Genomic DNA, 27,328 nt, shown 5'->3' on the forward strand with positions numbered 1-27,328 from the left:
CCTCCGGGACCTTTGCAGATGCTGGTCTTACACTCCTGAATCCTGTGCTCTCCAGGCCAAACACGCCCACGCTCTCCCCCACACCTCCCCGCACACACACCCCTTCCACCTGCAAGCGTGTCCCAGGTGACGTCATCTCCAGATGCCTAGCGTCTTCCAGGCCATCAGCACAATATTTTTAACAGTGTCTGGCCCCCGAATGAATACAGTGGGCCCCACCGACCATCTCTTGATCATTCTGGAGCTGGTGAACTTGGAGGAGTCCGGTCGCCTCTCTGCTCCCCTGTTTCATCCTCTGTGATGTGGCGACGTTAACAGTCCCTACATCAGAGGACCATCGCGATGCGTGATGCCCTCACGGCCAGCCGCGCGCATAGCTGGCCCACTGGGACAGTTGATCGTTATTTTCGCCTGCCGGGTCACATGTTGATCCACGTCTTGGGTGTGGGGTCTTTGAGGGGTTGAACAGTGTGGAGGCCTACTGCTGCTCTTCCGTGAGATGGTGTGTCCAGGTGTGCACTTGGCGCCGGAGAGGTACTGTGCCAGGCAGTGTCGTCACTTTTTTTTTTTTTAAGATTTTATTTACTTATTTGACAGACAGAGATCACAAGTAAGCAGAGAGGCAGGCAGAGAGAGAAGAGGAAGCAGAGAGCCAGATGTGGGGCTCAATCCCAGGGTCCTGGGATCATGACCTGAGCCGAAGGCAGAGGCTAGTGTCGTCACTTCTAATGAACCATTTGGTAAAAGATTAAAATGGCAGCTTGGGAGACAAGAACAGGTTGTCTGTTCAGGAAGCTGGGAGCTCAGAGACAGGACACAAAACTGACTTGGGTTTTGTGGGGCTGTTCATGAGGTCTCAAAATGGGTACCTTCCCCCTCCTCCTCACGTGGCCAGAGGAGGGCTGCAAATACCCCGTCTTCACGAGCGTTGAACCCATTGCCATGACAGGGACCATTCATTCTTTAGTTGTAGACCAGTGGTTTTCAAAGGGTGGCTTCGCAGACCAGCAGTATCCCCTGGGAATACTAAAATGCTCAGGACCCTCCTCAGAAACCCTGACTCAGTAGCCCTGGGGGTGGGGAACTCCAGGTGAATCTGACGTGCCCCAGGCTGATAGTCTCTGCTGTGGACTTCAGTGTTAAAACCTCAGGCAGATGAGCTGAGCTGAGGCCAGGGGAACATGGCAAGGAGAAAAAAAAAAAAAAATCCCTCTTTTTTTTTTTTTTTAAAGATTTTATTTATTTATTTGAAAGAGAGAATGGGTGCGGGGGAGGGGTGCACAGAGGAAGAGGAAGAAGCAGATTCTGTGCTGAACGTGGAGCCCAGTGTGGGGCTCAATCCCAGGACCCCAGGATCATGACCTGAGCTGAAGGCAGACGCCTAACCGACTCAGCCACCCAGGTGCCCCAGTAGGGGAAAATCTCCTGAAGAGGAAGACATTGGTTCTCATCTAGTCTGGGTGACAGGTAGGGACTATTCTGAGAACAGGTCACAGGCTCAGGTGCCTTAGAAGCCAGGCAGATCATGTAAAGAGGAGAGGCGGGTGGCTGGGGACAGGGGCAGACTCAGAGCTGGGTGCTTATCCCCAGCGGCATGGTAGCAGACCCTGCTGCCCGTTACTAATTATTGTAATACTGTTTTACATCATCCATAAGAACAGCTGCCTTTCTCCGAGCATCTTCTACAAGCCAAGCACTGGGCTGGCCAGGTCGGTCCTGCAGGAGGCAGGCTCCTCATACCCCCATCCTCATCAGGATTTTTGTATGCGATCTCTATCTTTTGGTGTATCAGCAACACGTTTTTAAAAATTAAACACCTGGGGCACCTGGGTGGCTCAGTGGGTTAAGCCTCTGCCTTCGGCTCAGGTCATGATCTCAGTATCCTGGGATCGAGCCCCACATCGGGCTCTTTGCTCAGCGGGGAGCCTGTTTCTCTCTCTCTGCCTGACTCTCTGCCTACTTGTGATCTCTCTGTCAAATAAATAAATAAAATCTTAAAAAAAAAAAATTTAAACACCATTCAGGCCCAATTAAACACATCCACAAGTCATATGTGGCCCATGGACTCGGTGTATATCATCTTTGGGTAGTGATTGCTCAGAGTCAGATTGACATTTAACTGGTTCCTGTTAGTACTGGTTATTTACCCCTGAGTCCATTCCAACTGGGTAAATATTTTGGAACTTCCAGCTCAGCGATAATGAGTATAAAAGATCTAACCAGTGCTTGGCTCGTAGAAGATACTCAGAAAAAAGTAGCTGTTCTTATCCTAGATACTATAAAAATACCACAATAATTAGGAAGGATCAAGAGGATCCTCGACTGTTCTGCGATTGATAGGATTTCCAATCAGCCGATGTCTTGAATTCCCTCTCGTGGGTTTAACTTTGACTTTCAAAGTACAGTGATTGGACTGGGCTGTATTCTTCAAGACGTTGCACCACCAGCAATGAGGGAAAGCCGGCACGGCCCTTGCTCCCTGAGACTGAGCTAGAAATAATAATTATGGGGGTGCCTAAGTGGCTTAGTGGGTTAAGCGTCTGTCTTCGGCTCAGGTCACGATCCCAGGGCCCTGGGATCGAGCCCCGCATGGGCCTCCCTGCTCAGGGGGAAGCCTGCTTCTCCCTCTCCTCCGGATTGTGCTCTCTCTCGCTCTCAAATAAATAAAATCTTAAAAAAGGAAGGAATAATCATGGAGATACTGCCCCCTCTTTCGAATCAACCTGCACATATGCCTTTGTAGCTGTGGACGCCGGCCTCAGAGTCCTCACCCCCTCTCGGGATCTCCCATTTCCCCTTCCACACACATCCCGGAGGGCCCGCGGCAAGGGTGTGCAGAGTGCCATGGGCCTTGCGGGTGATTACAAGGCCTGCGTGCATCTGTCGGCGTTCCTGATTCACCCGTGCTATTAACTGGAGTGCAGCGGGCGAAAAATCATGGGCAAGAACAGAGGGTTCGATTCAAACATCAGTGAAGGGTGCCTCACGGATGTTGCTGGAGGTTCAGACCATGAGCTTTGAGGTTGTTCCCAGTGCTGACTTTTATTATGGCGAGGAGCCGATTGCAGGGCCCTCTTCCGAACCGCGGAGACCCACCAGCGTGGGTGTGTTGTAATTTATGAGTAACTTGGCTACCTGTGCATCCGATGGCGTCTCTCTTGCTCAGAGCTTCCCTGCTGGCTCTCAGCTGCCCCCAGAATAATGCTGACTCTTCCGGAGCATGGATGGCTTTTGGGGTCTTCCAGGGTCCAGCGTCTGTCCCCTCCCCAGCTTCGGCTCCCACCCTCCAAGAGCAAGCAGTTCTGAGTTTCTTGAGTCGCTCAGACACGCAGGGCGTCCTTGGCCCTCCCCGGCTCTGTCTGTGCACAGTGGAGCATCTGCGACGTCCGTGCCCTTCCCCAGGCTACGCCCGCCTCCAGCCCCATCCCTCGCGGGGCCTTGCTCCTTCCCCCTCGCCGAGGCTGTTCCTGATTCCCGGGGCTGGATCACCCACTAGTGTCCCCTCCACAAACGCATCACACTCTATTGTAATTGCTTGTCCGGTGTGATGTCTGTCTTCCCGACTAGATTGAAAGGTTGTGACTATCTTTGTCAGTGTTGACTTCCAGTGCTTAGCAGAAGGCTTCGCACCTAGCAGGTGCTTAATGATTTTTCCCGAATAAATGAATGAAGCCATGAACGGCTGAAACATACGAGGCTGAGGCTCTGCGCGGAGAAACGTACGGGGTTCTTGAGGGCTGTGCCTCGGAGCAGGGTGTGTTTGTCTCCCGCCTTCATTTTCACATGTGCTGGGATGCTGCTGGGCCAGGGACGATGCTCGGCGTGGCTAGGGCTACAGCGCGGTCCCACGGGGAGTGGCAGTCCCTGTCCCGGTTGGTGTGCCACGCAGGAAGGTAAAGGCCATACTGAAGGGCTACATGAGCCTCAGTATGGAGCGTGCTGGTGAATGTGGTGCAGGCCATGTGGCAGGCAGCTGTGGGTCAGTGGGCAGTGGGTGGGAGTTGCTGGTTGATGTCCTAGCGGGCTCTGGCTGGGGCTGGGCGCGTGCTGAAGCGGTGGGTGGAAAGCCAATGTGTTCTGGTTCTGTCCCTTGGGGATGTTACCTGGCGCTCCAGGTCATCTCAGTAGCCAGTGTTTATTGACATTAGGGACCCTCCCAGGTGCTGATGACACAGAAGTAAAATGAATATAATTTCCTGCTCTCGTGGAACTTATATTTTAGAGGGAGCGGGCAAGTAATAAACACAGAAATCAGCAAATATGTTAGAAGTAGACAAGCATTGTGGAGGAAACCAAAGCAGAGTTGGGGATGACGAGAGCCGGGCTGGGGAGAGGCTGGTTTTAAACAGGGTGGTCGGAAAGGCTCACTGACATTTCAGCAGAGATGGGAGGAAGGTCAGGGAGGGAGGGAGCTGCGTGAATATCTTGGGGGTGGAGAATGGTTTGAGTGGTAACTGCAGGTGCAAAGGCCCTGAGGCAGGATCTTGCCTGGCATTGGTCGAGGAAGAGCATAGAATCCGAGTGTTGAGCCTAGTAAGGGAGAGGGGGGAAAAGGTGGTGACATCAGTTAGGCCACAGGAGGCTCTTTGGCTTTTACTCCGTGCTAAGCTGGGCAGCCTTTGGAGGGCCCTGAGCAGAGAAATGACATGATCCGACTTCGGGTTTTAAGAGCATCGCTCTGACTGTTGTATGTGCAAGGGCGAGATCAGGAGGCTGGTCTGAGGCTCCTGCGGCAATCCAGGTGGGAGGCAGCTGGCACTTGGACGGGACGGAGCTGCGGAGGGCCTCCGTGCTGTGTTCGTCTTGGCCTCCCTCACCGTCCCCAGGTCCTGGCAGGATGCTCAGTAACTACCCCAGGGGGCATGAAGGGAGGGTTGAGGGAGACTCCCTTCAGACGGCCTGCCTAGCTGCTCCTCGAGTGTAGTGTGGGAACAAGCTGCTGGTGGTGGCGAGAGGCAGGATGAATGAAAGAAATATGTTGTCCTGGATGCTTCTGGAGTTCCAAGGGCCGGCTTACAGGGTCCAGAGCAGGGCGTGGCTGTACAGTGGGCTGTTCCCTCTCGTGTCCGTGTGAGTTATAGGGCAGTGTGAATTATAGGGAGGTTCCTTGTGCTGAGGGTGACAGCCGGGGTGTCCCCTTGGTCTGGACCAGCAGCTCGGAATTTGGCTGTGCTGTCACAGAGGGGGCACGGAGGCCACAGCAAGGGGGAGCGTGTTTGCTTGCAGAGTTGTGGTATGTGGTGCGCAGTAGAAGATATGCGGGTGTAGTATGTTTAACTCGAAATCCCTGATGGTGATTTGGGTGGCTTGCCCAGCCTACTAAGAATTCTGCCTTAGTGAAATCTGGCAGCATCCCTAATGCCCAGTGCAAAGTTTGCTGTGAAAACTAGGTAGAGGCACCAGCCTGGGGCTCCAGGCTCCAGCTGCCCCCAGAGGGCGGTCCTTGGATCGGCTTCCGCTGCTGTCAGCAGAGATGCAGCAAATTGAGGAGTGAGGAGAAAAGGAACCAGGTCACAAGAAGGCCCTGCTCCCTCCCTGTCCACGGAGTCTTAACTACTGAAGGGCGTAGGCTCAGCGACTGCCTGCCAGGGAACGTGGCTCTTTCTGTCCTATCGTAGGAGCGATCTGATGGCGCGGGCTGGAGGAGTACAGCTCATTGGGAGACAGACCCTAAGGAAAGCCCCTCTCCCTTCAGCCATTCACCCCGGGCCCTCCGGCGCCACCCAGACATGATCAGCCAGGTGCTCTGTCTGCCTCCTTCCGTGCCAGCCCCGAGGTCGGGCCTTCCTGACTCCGACCCCTCCCATCCCATCGAGTCTGATGCCCATCACTCTCTCTGGTTGCCTGTGCGCCCTGTCACTTGACGTAAAGCCCCATACGGTTTGAGGCACCAGCACATCCACAAAGCTCGGGGAGCTCGCAGGCTGAGAAAGGCAGAGGCCCCCCCCCACCCCGCCCCATCCTACACCACTACCGACCACTACCACTCTCGTGTGTGAGCATTTTCCAAAACACCGCATAGGGGATCTGGTCACACATCGAGGCCTGTATCCTCGGGGAGCTCTAGATGCCAAACTGCTTCGGGAACGAAGTCTTGCTCACAGGACCGGGTCTCTCGGTAATTCTGTCATCCAAAAACCTTGTTTACGTAGCCGAGGTCAGAAGCTTCAAGTACGGCTTTAATGAGCTGCACTTCTGTTCATGTGACATTCTTCTCCAGACCTAATTGCCCTTTCCGCCGTATGAGTAAGCGTCTCCGAGTGTGTGTCTGAGTGTGGGTTTGATGTGCTGACATTTCTGAATCGAAGCCACAAAGTGTAACCTTTGTGTGTTTGCGATTAAAACGCCAAATGCAAAGCTTAGGAAAGGGGGCGAACTTTTTGCTTGATATGATCTATTTAGGAACAGAACTTGGCTCCCCTAGAACATACCAAGTGCTCAGGAGAACAATACCCTTTTGAAAATTGGGATTTGACATCATTCTTCTGAAACCCTTGCACGTCAGATATATTAGAGAAAATATTCAGTTCTTGTTGGTGCCAGGCAGTACGTCGTTTAATTCTCAAAACCACTGTATGAGGTAGGGGTCACTGTCCCCGTATTACGGGAGAGGGGGCAGGGAGCCTGGAAAGGTGGGGACATTGGCCCCAGGTCCAGCAGCTAGCAGGTGGCGGAGCGGGGTCTTGAACCATGGACTCTGCAGTGCCTGAGATCCTCGGAAAGATTATTAGAGACACTTGGGAGCCCCTTTTCCAGTTCAAAACTGTAGTACGGGGCAGGAGCCCGGATACGGGCAGGAGCCCGGATACCACCATCTAAGGGTATCTGTTACATAATAGAAAGAAACTAGAGATCCTTAACAATTCAAATGATTTTAAAATTTATTTTAAAATATTGCAACAAACAAGAAGCACATTCACACCTTTTACACTTCACTGGCAGGATTTTAAAAGATGCAAATCTTGCTCGTTCCTTAAGGCTTTGATTTCGAGGCTGACGGAGACAGCAGCCGTTGAGTGACCTCTGGGCGCGGGGTACGGGCCGCATCCTGTCGGAGCGCCTCCAGGCGGGCTCATTAAGCAGTAGACGTCTCCTACTCCCCACTTGGTTCTGTTTGTTCTTTCCGCTATCCAGAGTGTGAAGTTTGCACAGATCCTCATCAAAATATTAGGTTCCGTTCAGACCCTGACAAATAGCCAGGAGCTGTTGAAGACACAGAGCCCAGAGCCGGTCTGTTTCTCTCTTGCCTTCCCTCCGCCCCCCCACAGATAACCTGTTTAAACTGCACATCAAACCAGGCTCCCTTCGGATGGTGGGAATTGGCAGACTCCTGGGCCAAGTGAAGTTCCTAGATCACTTGCCAAGTGCATGACTTTGAGCTGTCCCTCAGCACAGCAGCCAACAGGGTGAATTTGGAAGGGTAGATGAGAAGGTCACGTGCTAGGGGAGAGCATAAAACTATTAGGACATGTCTGGCAGTAACCACTGAAGAGAACAGAAGTCTAGAAGTGGGTATAGATGCCATCATTCTAGAAAGGAGCAAGCAGAGGCCCAGAGATTTGCTTCAGTGACTTACACAGGGTCCAGGACAAGAACACAGACCCTCCATTAAATGGATGCAGAACTTTATTAATACAATGTACAACTGTAGCCATTAAATGGGTCAGGATGTTCTATGAAATTATTCAATTTTACTAGCGAACAGAACCCTCTATCTACTTTGTATATCTCATTTCACCCTCACAACAACTCTGTGAAACTCTGTGATATTACTGTTAACTCCCTCGTATAGGTAAGGAAATAGGCTCAGAGAGGTTAAGTAACTTGCCCTTGGTCACACAGCTGGTAAGCCAGAGTGCCAATTTAATTTAAAGGTGTTCCTTCACCTCCAGAGCCCACATCCTTGGGTTTTACAGTGTTTCCTCTCTCTCCTCCCAGACTCAGTGGCACAGATGTGGGATTTGAACTGGAGTTGGTCCAGTCCTGAGTCTGAACACTTCTCTGGGGGATGGGCTCCATCTTGTGAATGTAGATGAAGTCCAACTTCTTGGATTCTGCCATGAACTCTGCTCAGATTGTACTACTTATCACAGTGCCCCAGAAAGGTACTTACCAAAGGGTCAAACTTGAGAAGATGAGCAAATGGATTCAGGGAGACTGGGTCAAACACGGAGAATGTGGGCTTAGAATTGAACAGACCCAAATGCAAATGCCAGCTTTGCTGTCCAGCAGCAAAGAACTCGACCCCTCTCGGCCTCCCCAGACACAGGCTCTAATCTCAGCCTGGTCCTCTGAAGAAGTCCCCAAACCTCTTCTCTGAAGCTCTCCCTTCTAAAGTGTCCATCCCCCTGGTCTCAGCTGATGATCCTGTCTGTTCAGTTATGTTCAGATCCTGTCTGGGATCAAGTTCCTCATCGGGCTCCCTGCTCAGTGGGGAGTCTGCTTCTCCCTCTCTCTCTCTCTCTCTGTTGTCTGTCCCTGCTCTCACATTCTCTCTATCTTAAAACAAAACAAAAAAAACAGCTCCATCAGAGCCAGACTCAAAATGACTTCTAAACAACAACAAGAAAACTCCGGTCGTTACCTGTGGCTGCAGCCAGGGTCTCAGACCAAGTCAGGAGGACCCCATCTCCCGAGGCCCCTGCAGTAGCTTTCCTGTGTATTGACTTCATTCTTCATTCGCAGAAAGCTTTCCCGAGTTCATCTCAATCTCGTCGCCAGAGTTCACTCATAATCTTAGCAACTTCTGCCCCTCCCCACACCCCACCAAAAAGGTTCTTTTTCCCCAAAATTCCCACCAGCCTGGAACTCAGGCTCGTTGGAAGCTACGGGGCCACATGCCCATTGCTAAAGCCATCGCCATGCCTGGGAATGAGGCCTGGCCCCTTTCACGTCTGACATCCAGAGAGAGGAGAAGGGGCAGGTCCTCTAAGAAAAGCCAAGGCAGTGAGGCTAGGGAGGTAGGGGGGTAGAAGTACGGCCCTTTCGTCCCCGGGCGCACATCTGTCCCTCCCTTCGAACAGGGAGCCTCCGGTCGGGGCTGACATCACCTTGAGGCTCCCTCCCATATCCCACCAGCCTTGGCGGGAAAAATTTCCGTCTGTTACGTTTTAAATGTCAGTACCTGTCTGAGTAATATCCCAGGAGGGCTTGGGGGTGTGGCAAGGCCCGCAGGACCCGTCTGTAGCCAGGGGACGGCCACAGCCATCAGACTAGCTCCTGGACAGAGCCGGCTCTGTCTGCATTTCAGCGGCGACTACGGCACCGTTTTATCTGCAGATTTTATCGAGCCATCCTACCGCACGTTCAGGGCAGGTTCATCTGACCTCACAAAGAGTGGCTTAGGGAATTTAGCTCACCTGCTTAAAGGTTGTATAGCTGGGGCTTGACGGGGCTGGGAGAGGTTCCCCCGTCAGCGTTGACATTCCAGCCACATGATCTGGTGTGATTCCTAAAGCAAAGAGATGGAGTTAGAAAGCCCGTGATCTTTGTGATCCCGCAGACCTGACTCTGAATCTCCACTCCTCTCCCTGACCCTCCATGGCCCTGACCCAGTTTTTAACTTTCCAGATTATCTGCTGGGTGGAGATCATCCTCTTCCTGCCTGTCGCTCAAAGCTGGGAGAATCAAAGTTGTAAAAACATAAGCAAATAACGGGGGTGATCGTTATCTGAGGACGAGTTTCTTTGAAGCCAGCAGTGTGGGTTTAGGATGAATGGTGAGGAACAGATAAGAAAAATACAACACTTTGTTCGCACGGGTGTATTTCATCTAGTTTCTTAAAAGCCAGCTGCAGAACAAAGGAATGATTCGATACTTGGTTTAAAGAGTAGCAACATCCCTCCATCTATTTACCCGGCCATCCAGGACACTCGCCAAAATGTTACATAATGAAGGGACCGAGGTGGGCTTGGTTGTTGATTTTCCTGGGTACTTTCAAACAGCTTGTTTCGGCAACACATATACAAGCCTGGCGGAAGAATCTAGATCATTGTCAGATCTGGGATCAGATCCTAGTCAGGTACTTAAATCTGCTAAACCCGTTCCTTCTGCAGCAGAGACATCATGGATTAAAGGAGATAATCCTCGAGAAGCACGTAACACTGTGTCTGGCTAATAAGATGCACTTAATATACGCAGTCATTCGTGCACCCTGCGATACTGAGTGCCTACTGTGTGCCAGAGCCTGTCCTGAGTCCCGGGAAGGCTGTGGAATGACTTCTGCTGTTGTGGGACTTACAGTCTAGATGGGACTCTAGTTCAGCAACAGTGGAGCAAAGATATACACACGTTATTTAGATCGGGCTCTTTGGATGGTTTACTTACTGTGCACGAAGGGAGCAGGCTGTTCTGACGGAGCGTAACAGGAGGGGAGGATTACTGTGTCTGGAGGGGACCCCGGATAGCTTCTCTGAGAAGATGGCATTTAGACCGAAATCTGGAGGAAACCAAGGCATGGCATCTTATTTTAAGATAAAACAAAACAAAACATGAAACTTGCTACCCAGCAGGCCCCCTCTCTTGCTGACTTCCTTCTAACTGAACAGACACAGGAGATCAAGTGCCCTGATTGTAAGGACTCTTCCCCTAGTCGCCGAAAAGGGAGCTTTCATCTCTTTTCTTTCTCTACTGCACGTTGTCCGACTGCGCACCAGAGAAACACCTTTGAAACATTTTTCAGAATGATCCATCGCGGGACACCTGGGTGACTCAGTCAGTTAAGCTCTGCCTTTGGCTCGGGGTCAGGATCCCAGGGGCCTGGGCTCAAGCCCTGCATGGGGCTCCCTGCGCCAGCAGGGAGTCTGCTTCCCCTACTACCTGCCGCTCCCTCTGTTCAAGCTCTCAAATAAAATCATTTTAAAAATAAATAAAACATCTTTATTTAAGGGAGAGAGAATGAGTGGGGGCAAGAGGGAGAAGCAGACTCCCCCTGAGCAGGGACACTGACATGGAACTTGACCCCAGGATCCGAGCCAAAGGCAGACGCTTAACTGACTGAGCAATCCAGGCCGACCAAGAGAAAGACTCTTTAATCTTTCTACCTTTTCTGTGGGATTCAGGTATATTTTCACTGTGACCTTCTAGGTTGGGTTCCCAAAGATGCCCTGCTGACAGCGGCAAGTCAGGAAGCTCCGCTGTGCCATGAGCCTCCCGCCATCGCGCCCGCTTAAGCAGTGTGGGCTGAGCCTTGTCCTCTTCAGTGTGGGCTGGGCTTTGTCCTCTTCTCCAGCATCTTGCTCTGTCCCCACCATCTTTTCACCTCCTCGTATTCCCTGGACAATATCCTTACTTCCTCCGAAGAAGCAGTGTCTGTCTTTCTGGTTGCACTCAGCTTAGAGGACACCTCCTCCAGGAAGTCTTCCTGGCCCTTCTTAGGTTCGTCACTTCTGTGCATGGTTCCATGCAGAGGCCTGTGTGTGCATCCGTCTCCTCTGCTAAACTGCAAGCTTCATGACAACCAGGACAGGGACCTCTTTTGTGTCATCACATTTTCAGTGCCTAGTACACCACGGGACAGGAGAAGCACCTTAGCACCCAAATAGCAGTAACTCCCTCATGTAAAGTAGCTTTTCGGGGTGTGGAGGGGGGTGTTCTTATTTTTTAAAAATCTGATATTTAGATTTTCAAAAACACAATCAAGCAGAAAGATAAAGGAGAAAATGAGGCAATCTATAACTCGTCCCACCTTGATAAGCCTGATACGATCTGCAGGACCTGTGAGCACACACATTTGTACACATAATTTATAGCAGGGGAGCACGCTGTACACAGTTAGCAATTGTATGTGACTATGTCACTATTCTTCTAAATCTCATTTTCATATTTAAAAGTGTTTTGCATGATACTACATCAGAGAGATGTATGATTTAACTTTTTTCCCTATTGATGGATAGTTGATGTCAACTTCTTTTCCCCCTCTCGAACAATTTTTTCAATGAACATCTGTATCTTGGGGGGTTAAACCCAGGAGTATAGAGGAGGGGTCCAGGGAAGGCTCCTGGAGGAAGTGACATCTGTCTGGAGACCAGCAGGAAGCGCAGGCAATGCCCTGGTGGGGTTGGGCGTGGAGGGACAGGGTGGGAGGCAGGTGTTCCTGGTGGAGGTGGCAGTTCCTTGCAAAGGCTAGGAGGTGACAGAGTGCGTAAGCCTCCTGGGCACCCAGGGACCCGAGTACCGCTGGAGGGTGTTTCGGGGGCGGGGGGAGTGGGCAGCAAGGGGCTAGTGACCAGGTCCCCAGGGCCAAGTCCGAAGGGGCCCTGTAAGCCATGCTAGGGAGCGTGTTCCCAGGCAGCGGGGAGCACTGCAGAGAAGTGACATAGCCAGGTTGGCGTCTGAAAGATCCCCATGGCTGCTGTGACTAAGCCAGCTCCACACTCGACAGCTAGACTCGGAGCTGTTATTAACACAATGAAACAGAAATTATAAGAGAAGAAGGGGGAGAGAGGAAAAAAAAAAAAAGAGCTCACATGTAACAGCTCACAGATCAGCTTTTCAAACTGTCTAGGTTCTCAGATTCGCAGGCGCAACTGAACAAGTCAAAACCCTCACTCCCTCCCTTCCCCACCCGGGGAAGAGGTGCTTTGTGGTTTCAGGAACCAAGCAAAACGAGCCAGCGGCGCCGAGGGGGTGTGGGTCCCTGTCGCGGTTGCGGGAGCTCTGGTGGTGTGCCCTGATGACAAGGGGAGGGGGGGTTCTTTCAAGAGCTCAGGGAGCTATCGGTCCCCACTCAGGACCACCAGGGAAGCAGGTGTGGTCCCCGCGGTGTCTGTGTCGCTCGATCCCAGCCGCAGAGCCGCCCTGTTCTCCAAGGACACCACAGGCGCAGAGCTGATCTGGGCTGTGCCTCCCCAGGGCTGACGTCTCCATTTAAGGAGCGCTCCTGAAGCTAATGGGCAGTGACAGGTCCATTTGAAAAACACGGAAACACTTAGGGAGGCTGTGATCTGCCAGCCCCGCGTAAGCTGCTTATTAGCAAAGAAATCACGCTCCCCCCTTGGTTAACCCCTGCGTTTGCATCTCCTCCCTCACTTAAAGATTTCATTGGTCTTGGAGGCAGGGGAGGGGGATGAGGGGAGGGGGAAAGGCTCGGAGCTGCCAGGAGCTGTTTCTCTCTCTCCTGTCACAGCCCCTGGGGAGGCCCCGGCCAAGCTGCAGCCTTCTGGCGTGCACGGGGAAATTGATGGTTTTTAAAGAAAAATGGCCCCTGAAGACTCCAGGTCTCCACTCCGTGCTTTCCACGCTGGCTGGTTTGGGTCCCGGCACACAGGCCAAAGAGGAACACGCCCAGGTGTGCCTCACACTGCGCTCGCTCAGTCCCACCGTGCCGGTCCCTGGCTCCGGCCGCTCCGGGTGGCGTCAGCCACTGCCCCAATGCCCCTTGGCCCTGTTCCCCATCTCTCTGCTCTGGATGAAGACAGCCAGCGCCGACCTTCCCTGGCGCCTCCGCCGTCAGTCTAGCTGCGGCCCTCTTCGGACCCCACACCCTCGACATCCCCACCGGACACTCCGACCCATCAAACTGGAAAGCAAGGGTCCAGCCACCGCAGGAAGGCTCCCTACCCCGAGTGTCCCCCACCCTCCCCAGAGCTCAGGGGCCAAGTTGTGGGGTCACGGACAGGCCCTCTCTTCCCGCAATACCCCACTTCTGACCTGTCAGCCTGTCTTGCCACCTCTCCCCTCTGTCCGTGCCCCCCAAGGGCACCTTCCTCCGAGCCACCATCCTCTGTCACCTCCCCTCGCCCTTCCGTCAGCTTTGTGCACAGAAACCCAAGCAAGAGTGTGCCGGGCGCGCAGAACCCTCCAGCGACTTCTCACCAGGTAGCGATGGGAAGGCCCGTGATCTGGCCCCGGCCCCCTGGCGCGCCACCCCCCACCACCACCCCTGCTCTGCCTCTTGCTCACCACGCTGGCCCCAGTGGCCTCCCCACTCTCGGGGGGCCTTGGCCGAGCAAACGTGCTCATCTCTGGGCCTTTGCAAACGCACTTCCTCCACCCAGAATGCTTTTCCCCCATTTAAATGGCTCCAAGCTCCTCTCCTCAGAGCTGACCACTTTATCGAAAATGGCCTTCTCTTTGCTCCGCATCCCTGGCCTGACTTCATTTTTCTTAATACCGCTTGCCTCCCCCGTCCGGCACGAACACAGCTGTGCACATTCACAGCTCCCTTTCTAGTCACCTGTTGGTTGCCTTCCTAGCCCCTGCAGAATGCCAGTCCCACGAGGCACAGATTTTTTAGAACTTACCCTTAGCACAGGGCCTGGCACACAGTAGGCACTCAATAAATACTGCTCAAATGAAAAAAAAAAAAAAAAGATGCATAAGCAATGGAAAAAACTGGACTATAATCCTGACCACTGTGTTGAGGGTCTGTCCTTTTGAGGACACATGTTTTCCCCGGCCGGCCAGCAGGGCAGACCCCAGGTCTTGATTATAGAGCAGGCAGGGGTGCGGGGGTGGGGGGTTCACCTCTCATTTTCCGAGACCAGAAGCAGAGAGATCAACACGGTCGAAAAGAATTTTCCCAAAGAGGAATAGAGCAGGAGTTCTGAGGCGCTCTGGGAGCTGAGCCCCATGGCCGCGTGCACGCGCACATGTGCACACACACACACACACCCCATACCTCTGCTTCCCTTGACCTTGGGGCCTGAAGGAGCCCAGGGGGAGTGTGCCCTCCTCACCTTTCTCAACTCACCTTCCCTCTGCCCGTGACTCGGGCTTGGAGGCAGCGCTTCATCTTCTCACCTCCTCATCCGTGGCCCGTTTCCCAGGACTTTCGTGCTCGACCCCCTGGAGATCCGTCAGCTCCAGCGGTCCCCAGCGAGGGGGACAGTGCTCCGTCCCGAGTCTCCTCTTCCCGCTCTTGGTGTTAGGGGCCACTGTCTCACTGGCAACTAGAAATCAGGTCCCCCACCTCCCGGGGTGGTTCTGTGAAACGGAAAGGTAATGTATGCGAAACCCTCAGCAAGCGCCAGTTGCCTGGAAACTGCTCTGCGGTTTTATTACTGTTATCTTGATCTGTCTTCCACTTCCCATGTTCTGTCCTTTCCGTGTTTTTTATTTTTCTTTTTTTCAAGACCTCTCTCCCGCACCCCATAATCTGTCCTACTAACCCCTGTCCCAAGGTCATCTCCCAGAGCTGCCCCGGCCCCTCAGCGTCATGGCATCCACACGGAAATAGCCGTCTTTCGGAACATCCCCACTTTCTCTGCATGGGGGGCTGACGCAACTTAATTCTCACGGTCCTTCGAACCCGGGACCTCGTCATCCCCATCCCTGACTTGTGCCTCTCTTTCCAGCCCCGCCCCATTTGGCCCTGTCCTCCTCAGCCTGGGACCCGCTCGTGGAGAATGGAGCCAGGAGCTCGGGCTCTGACGTCAGAGCTCTGGGACTAGCTGTGCTCCTCAGTGGCTGCGTGACCTTGAACAAATGACACCGTCCCCCGGCCTCAGTCTGTTCATCTGTCCCGTGGGGATAATGCCCCCGTCATGGGGTCACTGGGAGCATGAAATAAGACAAAGCAAGATGAGCGGTCTCTGGGGTAGCTGGCGGGTGGCAAAGGCGTCACGAATGCTGGTACTACCCCTGCTCTGTTACTAGCTTGCGGTTGCCTGCGGTAGACATTGCGTCTCCGATTCTAAGAGCCCTGCGCCCATGTTTGCTGGTGAACTAAAAAAGCCAGATTTAGTGACTGTCTTCTCATTTGGTGGGAACTATTGTGTGCACATTTGTATGCACCTGCATATGGGCACACGCATGCACGTGCACGCGCGCACACACACACACGTTACAACCCTGCCTCAGACCAAGACCTTTGCACATAGGAGGACCCCAAGGAGGCTGAGACATGGTGACGGTTTCCTCTCCAGAACCCAGGTGCCCCGCCAAACACTGGCTTGGGTCTCACCCCACACCCTCGGCTCCCATCCGGAGAGATCGTGGCTGAGTCGGCCTCCACTGGCACCTTATGATGAAAGGTCAAGGACTTACCCAGCTAATCAGGGCTTGGCGGGCGACCAGCCATGCAGGCACCACACCCGGGTCTCGGGATCCGTGTCCACTGACTCGAGTTCGTAACTGGCCACGTCCGTAGCTCCTGACTAGCAGCCAGAGGAGAGCACTTTGGGGGATCCATTGCGAAATATTAGGATCTCCCGGATGACGTGTAACAGACTTGTTCCTTCGCATCTGGTGGCGCACGACACGTCGATGGTACCTTAATCCCATCTCTTTCAGCAGGTGGGCTTGGCTGGTTCCTTGGGAGCCGGGGTGAGGGGAGGGCGCATACCACACGCCACCAGCCCCACCATCTCCTGCCTTTGCCGTGCAGCTCCTGGTGTCACCGGGATGCTAGGGCCAGCTCACGAGCCCTAGAAACTGCAAGTCAGGAGCCCCAGGTCATGAACCAAAGGTCATGAGAATTTTGGATTTTATGTTGCTCTCATTTCTGATCATGGAAACCTCTCTGAGGCAGGGGAGCAAGCCACGCCCCATTGTGTTTGGTTCTGTTTTGTTTGGGTTTTTGGTTTTGGTTCTTTTTTTGTTTTGTTTTGTTTTTTTCCACCTACCACAAGTTCTTTTCTTCCCCTCTCATAGTGTGGGCGAAATGCTGAAAACTTCGACCGGTTTTTCACCCGTCATCCACCAGTCCTAACACCTCCCGACCAGGAAGTCATCAGGAATATTGACCAGTCAGAATTCGAAGGATTTTCCTTTGTTAACTCTGAATTTTTAAAACCTGAAGTCAAGAGCTAAGTAGATGTGTAGACCTCCGTCCTTCATTTCTGTCATTCGAGCTCGACGGCTGTTGTGGTGACCTCTTTTCTTTCCATTGCCACGTCGCATCCATGTTTTACTTGCTGATGAGACTAGAGTGACCATGTTTCAGAAACCAAATGTCCTCAGGTAGTTTGGAGCATCTCTATGAGATGCGGTGATGCGGATGGCTCGTCGAAAATGCTGCATTAATTAGCACATTAGCAAATGACCTCTTCCCATTGACTCTCCCCAGCATGGCCTTGCGGCAGAGGTCCCGTGGGGACAGAAAAATGCCTGCTTTCTCTCCCTTTCTCCCAGCACTCGTGTTTCACACATTTCCCAACTCCAGGCATCCAGTCTGGGTTGTTCTTACCAAATGAGTGGTTCACCGGATGCTAGCAGCGTTCTCTCCCTCCTGGACCCGGAGCTTGGCTTGCATCCAAGGGTATGGCTGCTTTGACGTAGAGGGGATTCCTCCATTCTGCCTGGTTTGGAGGCACCATGAGCTGTGCAGAGCCCAGGCCAAAAATAAAATCGTATTTGTTATTTTTTTAGACTCAAAGTTAAGGAGATGATCTCAACCCTTTTAAAATGCCAAGAGGGTGCTTGGAGACCATCTCAATCTAAAAGGACCTCAAGGGGTCAGTCAAAAGGCAACCGGCTTGGGCCCCCCCCTCCATTCTGTAATGTCTGATACTCTCTGTCCCTGATCATGATCACCTTCATCCTCAAACTCCTGGAAAAGGGCATTTGGCATCACCCCCCTGAAAAGACATGGTCACTCTAGCCAGGTCCCAGAGGACCATGGTTTTACATTACATTTCAAATTTTATTTGCTTTGGGGTTTTATTTCTGTTATTGTTCAAACGCAAAAAGAAAAAAAAAAACTCACTTTGTTACACATGCTTTGAAATCTGTGTCCAAATGTTATTGACCACAATGACCTGTTTGATTTGTCAAGAAGGCGGCTCTGGACCTAGCGGACCCCCATGCCCGCAAGGATGGGATTTGTCTAGGTTTGTTGCTGGCTTTGGAAAGCTAATTAAGCGCTCTGAGAAAGATACCATTTCTTGAAACATAGACAGTTGTACTCTTCACTTTGATGATGTTTTGCAAGATGTTTGTGGAAATGTCCATTTGTATCTGGATACCTGTTATGTGCCATTTTTTTTCTAGCATCGAGATCCAATAAAAAAAAAAAAAAGAAAAGAAAGAAGAAATGCTATTTCAAGAAAACAAAACAAAAAAAAACAAAACACGGCTCTCTTTGAAAAATGTGGACCCAAACTGCCAAGCGGGGCTCCTGAGTCTACGAGACAGAAAGGAACTAAACCCAGAGCTTAACCTCAGCCCCTGGTTCTGCCAGTCTGAGAGGCTGGGGGCCGTTCAGGGACTCCGGGCAGCCTGTAATAGGATGGGGTGAGCTGGCCGGGGCTTCCAACGATACCAGAGGTCAAAGCCAGAGTCAAGTTTGGGAGCCAGCTAGGAGCCTGGCTGGGGCTCTTGATTTTCTTATCAAAATCACCACTCCTCCCAGCTTGGACTCAATATTCTTACTTGCAAGCAGCTTTGTGAGCCCCCAGAAGCCAAGGAAACCCCTTGGGCAGGAGAAATCCCCTTTGCCTGCTGCCTCCTTCTATTCCTAGGCAACCTTCCAGAGAATTCTTATCACAAGTCGAGTGATTTCCAGAAGCACCAGAGCTTCTAAGAGACCACCAGGAGAACTCTACCAGCTTGACTAATGTCCTTGAAGGAGCGCTTCTCATCTTTAAGAAGCCTGTGATTGGGATTTCCACATAGGCAGAGGCCCCTGGCTCACTCCTGTTGGCCCTCGGCTTCTCCATCATGGTAGCAGTGGAGACCCCCATATGGGGCAAACCCCAAGTCCCAGCTGGCAAGCTCAGGAAGTTAGAGAAGGAGGGAAATCGGGGCAGAGGCCTCCTTTCCCCGTTTTATTGCTGGGGACACCGGCATCTGGAAAGAGGCAGTGACTTGCCCAAGGTCAGCCAGCTGGGGCGCAAACCCAGGTTACCTGACTCAGGGAAGGACTGTTTCTGCTCTAGAGCTGGCATCTCTGAGCCATGCCCACCAGTAAGCGAATTATTTGAGGTCCTTCGTCTGGCTGTTGGGTCACCAGGTCTCCTCTTGGACCTGTTCTCAGGAAGATAAAAAGCATGGAGAAGCATTGGGCCATTGACAGATTCTTTGAGACAACATTAGAGAACACTGTAAGGTAGCTAGCTAGCTAGTTAGACATAGATAAATAGATAGGAAGAATATATTGTATATACACACCGCATATTTGCCAAATTTCTGTCATTATTTTTTCAGAAGTTGAATCATTTGCAGAAGAGGTACTCAAGCCAAAGTCTCTATTTCCTTAACACACCTTGCTGAGAGTTGGCCAGTGAAGGCTTGTGTGCAAAGGAGGGACCCTTGGCCAGAGTTCCCCCACCGTTTCCTTTTCCATCACCATTTTAAATCCAAAGGAGACCAAGAAACCGAGCTCTGAGAATAGATCATCTCCGGGCCATACTTTACAAGTTTATCCAGGAAGAAGATTTTCCACTTCTCTGTGCAGTCATGCCCAGGTTCCACCTCCCGTTTGTTCATCCAGGAAGCATTCATTCAATACCGACTATGTGCCAGCCTCTCTGTTGGGTGCCAGAGCTCAGTGGGGAACCCCAACGATGCAATCTGGGGCAGCAGCCATTAACTAAGTAATTAAAAGCATGATGTGACCTGGAGATAAGCAGTCTCTGAGTTAGTCAGGGGAGGCTTCTTAGAAGAAAAAAAAAAGTCCTCAGAGGTCTTCATGGTGCCTCTTTTTCTCTGTAGACCCCACAGACCACAGTTTGAGACTGAAGGAGGAAATGTAGCAGTGCCCCCCTTGGCCCAGATTTCTGGGACAATCCTAGAGTGTAAGGGGTGGGGTAGGACAGGAGTTAGGTGGTAGGTGGGGTGGGTTTCCTTCTAGAAGGCCAAAGGCACAGTCCCCATGCTCGGACAGACCATAGAATCACCAAGATTCGAGCAGAGATGGATAGTCAGAGAGAGAGAGGGAATTGGTTTTGCAGCTCAGTTCTGAGTCCTGCATTTTTCTTAGAGTTTTCTCACCTGGATTCCTGCAGGCATTACCCTTTCCAGCCCTCAGGGAGAAGCTGTTCTGCCGGCACACTGCCCACAGCTTGACACAGCCTGGTTCTTCCAGAGGAGACAAGCTGAGATTTTCCGAAAGAACTTAAATTAGGGAAGGAATTTAAATAAAGAAATTAAATAAGGGAACCCAAAGAAACCTAAGCACAGTCCATGTTAGCCATGGCTCATTGTCTGCCCGGATCCAAGAATCCCGCTTGGTATTTCTCAGACTTATCACTAACCTGTTCCTCTTCTACGAAAGGGTGGGGCCATGGTCCTAATGACCTTGGGGAATCAAGAGGAGGCCGGCAGAATTAATAACCCTCCTTGGTTGAGTGATACTCTGCTCATGTGGCTTCAGATACTAGCCACCCCAAAAAAGAATGGTCCCAACAGAGAGGCCTATCCTCTCCCCCCTTCTAGAGGTACAATTCAGGGGTATTTCCTAAGGGAGCTGCCGGATGAAATCCAGAATGGCAGGTTTTATTTGGACCGTGTGACTGTTTGAGGCACAATGGATGGGGAAGCGCTGTGAGAGCTAGGGCTGGTGGTAAGGGAACCTCCCCAGATGCCCAAAGGCAGGGAAGGCCAGACGAGGTCAAGGTTCCCAGGGGGAGATCTGAAAGGAGGCAACTGCCTGCCTTCTGGCCCCAAATCTACCTGGGGCTCACACACAGCCTCGCAGCTCTCAGACCTTGAAGGGGCCTAACATTTCGGTCCCTACTGGGGCTCAAAGTAGACAGAAGCCGATGTGAGAGAGCCAGAGAGTCAAACAGGAACAATTTCACTGCTTTGCTAGAGAGTGGTGGGGTCTCCAGCCCCAGGACAAGTGTATGTTGGAAGAAAAAGCAAGAGGCTGTGAGGCTTATCCTTAGTCGATCTCCATTCATTGAGTCATTCAGCAAATAGTCACGGGCAGCCCGCTGTGTGCCAAGCATTATTCCAAGCCCAGGAAATACAATAGTGAAGAAACAGGTACGGACCCTCCCTGCCTGGAGAGAGGCAATAAATAAGACAATGTCTGATAGTACGTAGGCGCCACGAAGACAATGAAAAGGATGCTAACGTATGACTTGTAGGGTCCAGGGAGGGATGCACGGGCAATATTAAAGGAAGGGGTGATGTTTGAGCTTTTCTCTGAGTACAGGAGACAACGCAGGCTTTGCCTGGGACAGCACAGGACAGGCTGACAGTGGGCAGAAGATAAAGCAGAATGAACGGGCATGAGAGGGCCCACCACCTAGAAAACAGCTCCATCTGCATCTTGAGCCCACTGCAGTCTGGCAACACTAATCCCCACCCCCACCCCGCCCCGGACTCCCACACCCCAGCACATGCAACACAATTAAGTGGCAACTCCATAGAGACATTTTACCTATCTCGAGGGAGCAGCCTGAACGACGGAATTCTTGTGGGAGGTACTGGCAAAGGGGAATGAGCCCAGCGATGAGAAACCCTACCAGTCAGCACCCAGTAGGAGCTAAACCTAAGGCATGAATGGCAATTGGCTGGACTCCAGCAAATCAGTCCGGACTCACCGAGCCTCCCCGCTTTACAATCTGACCCAGCTCTGGCTTCAGTGAGGCCGAGCCAGGGTTCTCCTCAGCCATCCTCTACCAAACCAGCCATCAGACGGTCTCCCCGCACGCACACCCCCATCAAAGGGGCTGAGGTTAGCCTTAATTAAGAGCAATGTGGTCAGGTAGAGATCCCTACTGCACTGTGCAGCCTTGGGCAAGTCACTGTATCTTCCTGCACCCGTCTTCTCCTATGTCAAACCGTGTGGGGGGTTGGGGGAGGAGACAGTGAGGACCCCATCTCCTCCTGCCCTCAGCTGGGTGGTGAGGATGGGAAGGAACGAGAGTCTGCAGGACCCTGAGCAGGTGAGAACATCATACAGACGTGAGGTGTTTCTATGAGCCCACACTCTGCCATTCCCTGGAAACGGTTGCCCCAAACTGTAGTTAGCAGCCTGGGACTCCCAACCCGACACAGAAATGTCAGGCTAACCAGGAAAATCGAATTTTTGTTGTAAGGCTGCCCCTAGAGACCTCACTTTAAGCTTTGGGTTTGGTTTCTTAGAGCTTGTTGACTAGATGCATGCTACACTGTAACCATCCTTGGAGACCGCCTGTGGCTGATGAAGACCCAAATTCTAGTCTGTGGGTGGATTTCTGAACATCCCTTCAGAGCCTAGTTGGCACCAGGGAATGTGGGACGGACAGGGATCCGTTCCTTTCGTCAGGCAACGATCTGATGCCCCCCCATGCCACTCCGTCCACCTCCTCGGCACCTTGAGTGGCTGTGCCCCTGCTCTTCTTTTTAAAGAAAAGGCACCTCCTTGCCACAGGGGTCACTGTGGGATGCTTTCCTCCGGGATGCTCTACCCCGTGACTAATTCTATGACATTTTCCACTGGGAAGAAGTAGTTTCCAGCTCAGTTCATCTCAAAGCCAAAGAAAACAGAAACACGCCTCCCCCCCGCCCCAATGCCCAGTCCACGTTATGACAATCCTTCAAGAAATTCAATGTTTCGTTTCCTTTCTTAGGCAACCGCCACCAAGTGTTCTCTCCCGAAGCCAACAGTCAACGTGAGGTGTGAAAGGCAGGGGATGGTAGGCACACGGCACCTGCCCAACAGCTCCGCCCGGGGCGCGTTCTGCCTCGGCCCGTCAGGTGCCATCGGCTTCCTGCTAACTGGCAGGTGTGGGTCGCGCTTCCTTCTTCCGCTGTGTTAATGTGTTTGCTTTCCATTTGGCAGAGAGACAAGCGAGACACCTCCAACTTCGACAAAGAGTTCACCAGACAGCCTGTGGAACTCACGCCTACTGATAAACTCTTCATCATGAACTTGGACCAAAATGAATTTGCTGGCTTCTCCTATACTAACCCAGAGTTTGTCATTAATGTGTAGGCGAAGGCGACTCCGTTGTCCACCCTGGAGTTGTGTTAGACTTCAGGCCAAGTGTATGTATCGATTCTAGTCTTCCAGGATCCCTGGCGCGTCCGCAGCCTGGCAGTCAGCGCGTGGAGGGCTTGTCCTCGAGGGCTTTTCTTTGTATGTGTAGCTTGCTAGTTTGTTTTCTACATTTGAAAATGTTTAGTTTAGAGTAAGCGCTTTCTCCAATTAGAAGGAACAATTTTCCAAACTTCCAGAAACTCGTCAAAAGGAACAGACGACGTCAAACCTACCGTGTCTGATACCAAAATGCTTCAGTATTTGTAATTTTTAAAGTCAGAAGCTGATGTTCCTGGTAAATGTTTTTACGGTTATCCTACCATATCTTCTTTGAATGCTAAGCATGACTGGTATTTTTAAAAATTGTGAGTAAGCTTTGCAGTTACTGTGAACTATTGTCTCTTGGAGGAAATTTTTTGTTTAAGAATTGATATGATTAAACTGAGTTAATATATGCAAACTCTCCGGTTAGTGTGTCTTGCTTTTAAACAGGCCCCGGGACAAGGGTGGGTTATAAACTTGAGAGCCACAGGCCAATGCAGCTGATGGACAAGCTTTGTTTTGCACGCACACAATCTTATTTCATTGCCAACATTTAAAGAATGGGATATTCTATATAAATTCTAGGGTTTTCAGATTCACTTAAAAAAAAAAAAAATCAGCCCTGGGCCTGGTTCCCCTGTGGAAATAATTCAGCCAAACTGAGAAATGGCTGTCTCCTTTAAAAGCAAGGTGGACTCGAGCTCTGCCCCAGTCTCCACCATGCCCTGTTGTGTTACACTGTCTATCCACGTACCTGGGTACTGTAGATTGGAGGCTGAAACTTCTGCCATTGAAATCACAGACTTCATGACCTCAATATTTTCCTGTGCCCAGAATCAGGAGATCTGTTCAGTAATCCTTTCAGCATGGCTTGCCTGCATTAAATCCTCAAGCACGAAGTACTTAACAAAGGTTTCATTCAATCCACCTGTAACAAAAGTCAGCAAAGAAGTTGCTGTCAGTACAAAGAAAACACTTTTCTTTCTTTCTTTTCAACTGATGTATATATTCTAGAGACAGAGAATGACCTGGAGAGGCAGAGTGAGAGGGAGAGAGAATCCCAAGCAGACTCTCCATGCACAGAGCATGGAGCCTAAAGCAGAGCTCGACCTCACAACCCTGAGACCACAACTTGAGCTGGAACCAAGAATCAGATGCTTAACAAACTGTGCCACCCAGATGTCCTGAGAATACACTGTTCTGTGGTCTGTGATGATGTCACTATTTGTAAAACCACTTACTTTCTACTGATTTCTCCTAATTTGACATCTGCCAAAAGAAAAAAAAAAAGGCATATGCCCTTTTCTCCACAATCGTTCTTGCCCTGGGAGGCCAGAAGAGGAAGAAAATAAAATTTGTCAGCACGATAAGGAGCCCACTGTTGGAGATCAGAGTGGCACCTTAATGAATCACTGGGTGTCAGCCTGATATCTTCTCTGAATGAAATCATGCTTCTATTTTCTTTTTGAAAGATGAACTAATCCAATCTATCGCACATGCCTTCAGAGCTGCTCACGCCAGTGGGTAGCAGAAAAGAGCAAACCTGTCACACCCAGTGTGTTGTGACTCCACAGACTTTATTCATCTCCTGCCTCCTTGGAAAACGCCCAGTAAATGGAGCATTGGGCAGATGTAGTGAATCCATTGATCCTAGTGCATTTTTTGCAGAATTTTAGAAACTCTGCCAGTTAAAATTGGGGAAAGCCAACTTAAACATAAGGAAGAAACTGTGTGTTCCATGCATTGCATTTAGAAAACAAAAATAAGTGTGCTTTCTGTAGACCTTTGATGACGTGTTTCATTTAAGATGACAAGAGAGAATAGTTTGCTGTCGCTACTTCTGCTTCTTCCCCATGTCATGCTGGCCCCTGTTTTCTCCTTCTGCTGGATATAAGCCCTCTTTTCCTTTCCTATGTGTTGAGCACCTACTTTGAGCCAGGCACAATTTTGGGTGCTGGGGATATAGAGACCCAAGCAGATAGCCCAGGACTGTCCTTTTTTTTTTTTTTTTTTAAGATTTTATTTATTTGAGACAGAGAAAGAGCAGGAGCAGGGGAAGAGGCAGAAGAGGGGGGAGAAACAGGCCCTCTGCTGAGCAGGGAGCCCGGATGTGGGGCTTGATGTCTGTATGGGACCATGACCTGAGCTGAAGGCAGACGTTTAACTGACTGAGCCACTTAGGTGCCTCCAGCCCAGGACTTCCTATTCATGGGGACAAGAAGATGCAGAAGTCCCAACTTCTCATCTTGCTAGGATCATGTCCAATGAGAAATGAGTGAGACCTCCTATGAAAGTCCTGCAGTTTACTCCGATTGGCTCAGCCTGGTCACATGTACACTCCTGAACTCCGCACTATGGCTGGAGTGGAGCAGGGAGCTGGGGGAGGTACTGTGATTGGCCAGATCTAGGTTGTTTTAGCTACCCATTTCTGTATAACAAGTTACCCCCAACTCTGAAGCAACCAGCATGCACTCGCTCTCAGTGTCTGCAGGCAAGAAAGCTAGGTGTGGCGTAGCTGGTGTAACCGCTCTCATGAGGTTGCTCTCAAGCTATCGGCCAGGGCGGCAGCAACATGAAGGATCACCTGGGAGAAGAGAGGACTCGCCTCCAAGCTTACTCACATGGTCATTGGCCGCTCCAGTTCCTCACCGGATAGGCTTCTCCAGAAGACTGTCTGGACATGCAACTGGCTTCCCCTGCGGCTAATGATTCAGATGTCCAGTTTGGAAGCCGTTAATCTCAGAGGCAACATCCTGTCACATTTCTGTTTTCTGTTCTCTAGAAGCAAGTCAATAGGAACATCGGGTGGCTTGGTCAGTTAAGTGTCTGCCTTCAGCTCAGGTCATGATCCCAGGGTCCTGGGATCTTGTCTTGCATCGAGCTCCCTGCTCAGCCGGGGGTCTCTTATTCCCTCTCCCTTTGCCCCTCTCCCTGCCCATGCTTTCTCTCTCTCTTTGACAAATAAATAAATAGAACCTTGAAAAAAAAAAAAAAAAGCAAGTCAATAAATGCAGCCCACACTCAAGGGGAAGGCCTTACCCAAGGTGAGCACCCCCAGAGGTGGGGACCCCTGGGCGTCCTCTCAGAGACTACCGACCACATGTATCATGAGCTGGACTTCTGGACCCACTGGTAGACTGCCACCAAAACCACATGAACTGAGAATGAGCAAGGGATTGCTCTGAATAACAATTGGAAGCTGTTCTTGGAACAAGGCGGGTATATGCTCAGGAAGCAAACCATAATGGTGGATTCTCTGCAGATGGGAATTTTGGTCTACCTCAAAGATCCCTCAAGTTTAGTAATGTATGAGAGATGAGCTGCAAGTGAGATGTGCTTCAGGGAGTCAGCTGGCATTGCACTTGGTTCACAGAGGTCCCCTTGTGTCACTGCCAACCTCAGTACCAAAGGCAAGGACCTGAATTTAACCTTCTGATGAGCTGTGGTCCTTTGCCTTCAGGGACTCAAAATTCACCAAGAAGAGTTGGTGGGAACATACACATGATACAAGTCTGTACCAATTACTAATATTGAGCAACAAACCACCTCAAAACTCAGTGTCACTTAAAAATAGCCATTTAGGAGTGCCTGGGTGGCTCCGTTGGTTAAGTGACTGCCTTTGGCTCAAGTTATGATCCCGGAGTCCCAGGATCAAGTCCCTCATTTGGCTCCCAGCTCCGCGGGGAGTCTGCTTCTCCCTCTGACCTTCTCCCCATCATGCTCTCTTTTACTCGCTGTCTCAAATAAATAAATAAAATTTTTAAAAAACCCATCCATTTATTCAGTTCACAGTGGTGGTTTCTCTGGTGTGACCATCCCAGTGTCTCTCTGATGGTCTTGCTTGTATACCTTCAGTCAGCTGAAGGGTCAACTGGTGATGGTCAGATGGTCTAGGATGGTCTCATTCATCTGTGTAGTGTCTGACAGCATCACTGCTATTGAGGAAACTGGTTGTGTCTGCTTGTTTTTGCTCTGCATATTCTCATATGTCCCAGCTAGAACATAGGCTTCTTCATCTAGTAGTTTTGAGGACTCCAAAGAACAGTAATGGGAAGAAACTACAGTGACAAACACTTTTCAAGCCTCTGTTTATGTCTGGTTCACTGTTTTCCCATAAGCCAAGGTCAAGGGGTGGAGAAAGAGCTTCCACTTTGGGATGGGAGGCACTATAAAAACACATTACAAAGGTGTATGGACATAGGGATAGAATAATCCGTAACCCATTTTGTGTCTACTACCCAGTCCATTAATGGACCCATTCATGAACTTAGGGAGCATCAGAAAAATAAGGTAGATGGGAAAGAAATTGCCAGGAAAATACCTGGGCTTTCCCATGCTCAGGCCACATGGCCCGGCAGAAGTCAGTCTTACCTGCCTCTTCAATCTCAGCAAAGACCTGGGGGCAGAGCTCAGGCTTGTCCACTGAATAATAGC

At 51.1% G+C, this 27,328-nt stretch overlaps 1 protein-coding gene across 2 annotated transcripts in view; it reads left to right on the plus strand.

Annotated features, from left to right (window-relative positions):
- Positions 1-23,312, plus strand: part of PRKCB (protein kinase C beta) — a 324,117-nt gene extending 300,805 nt beyond the window's left edge. Inside the window, exon 17 of one of the 2 annotated variants that reach the window (XM_032326949.1) lies at positions 22,655-23,312. In XM_032326949.1, the coding sequence (XP_032182840.1) occupies positions 22,655-22,807 (153 nt within the window). In that variant the 3' untranslated portion in view covers positions 22,808-23,312. Of the gene's footprint in view, positions 1-16,593 lie in introns of both variants that reach the window. The other variant, XM_032326948.1, reaches the window with a different exon arrangement.
- The last annotated feature ends 4,016 nt before the right edge of the window (positions 23,313-27,328 follow it).

Source organism: Mustela erminea, chromosome 20, assembly GCF_009829155.1.
Source record: "Mustela erminea isolate mMusErm1 chromosome 20, mMusErm1.Pri, whole genome shotgun sequence".
NCBI classification, from domain to species: domain Eukaryota; kingdom Metazoa; phylum Chordata; class Mammalia; order Carnivora; family Mustelidae; genus Mustela; species Mustela erminea.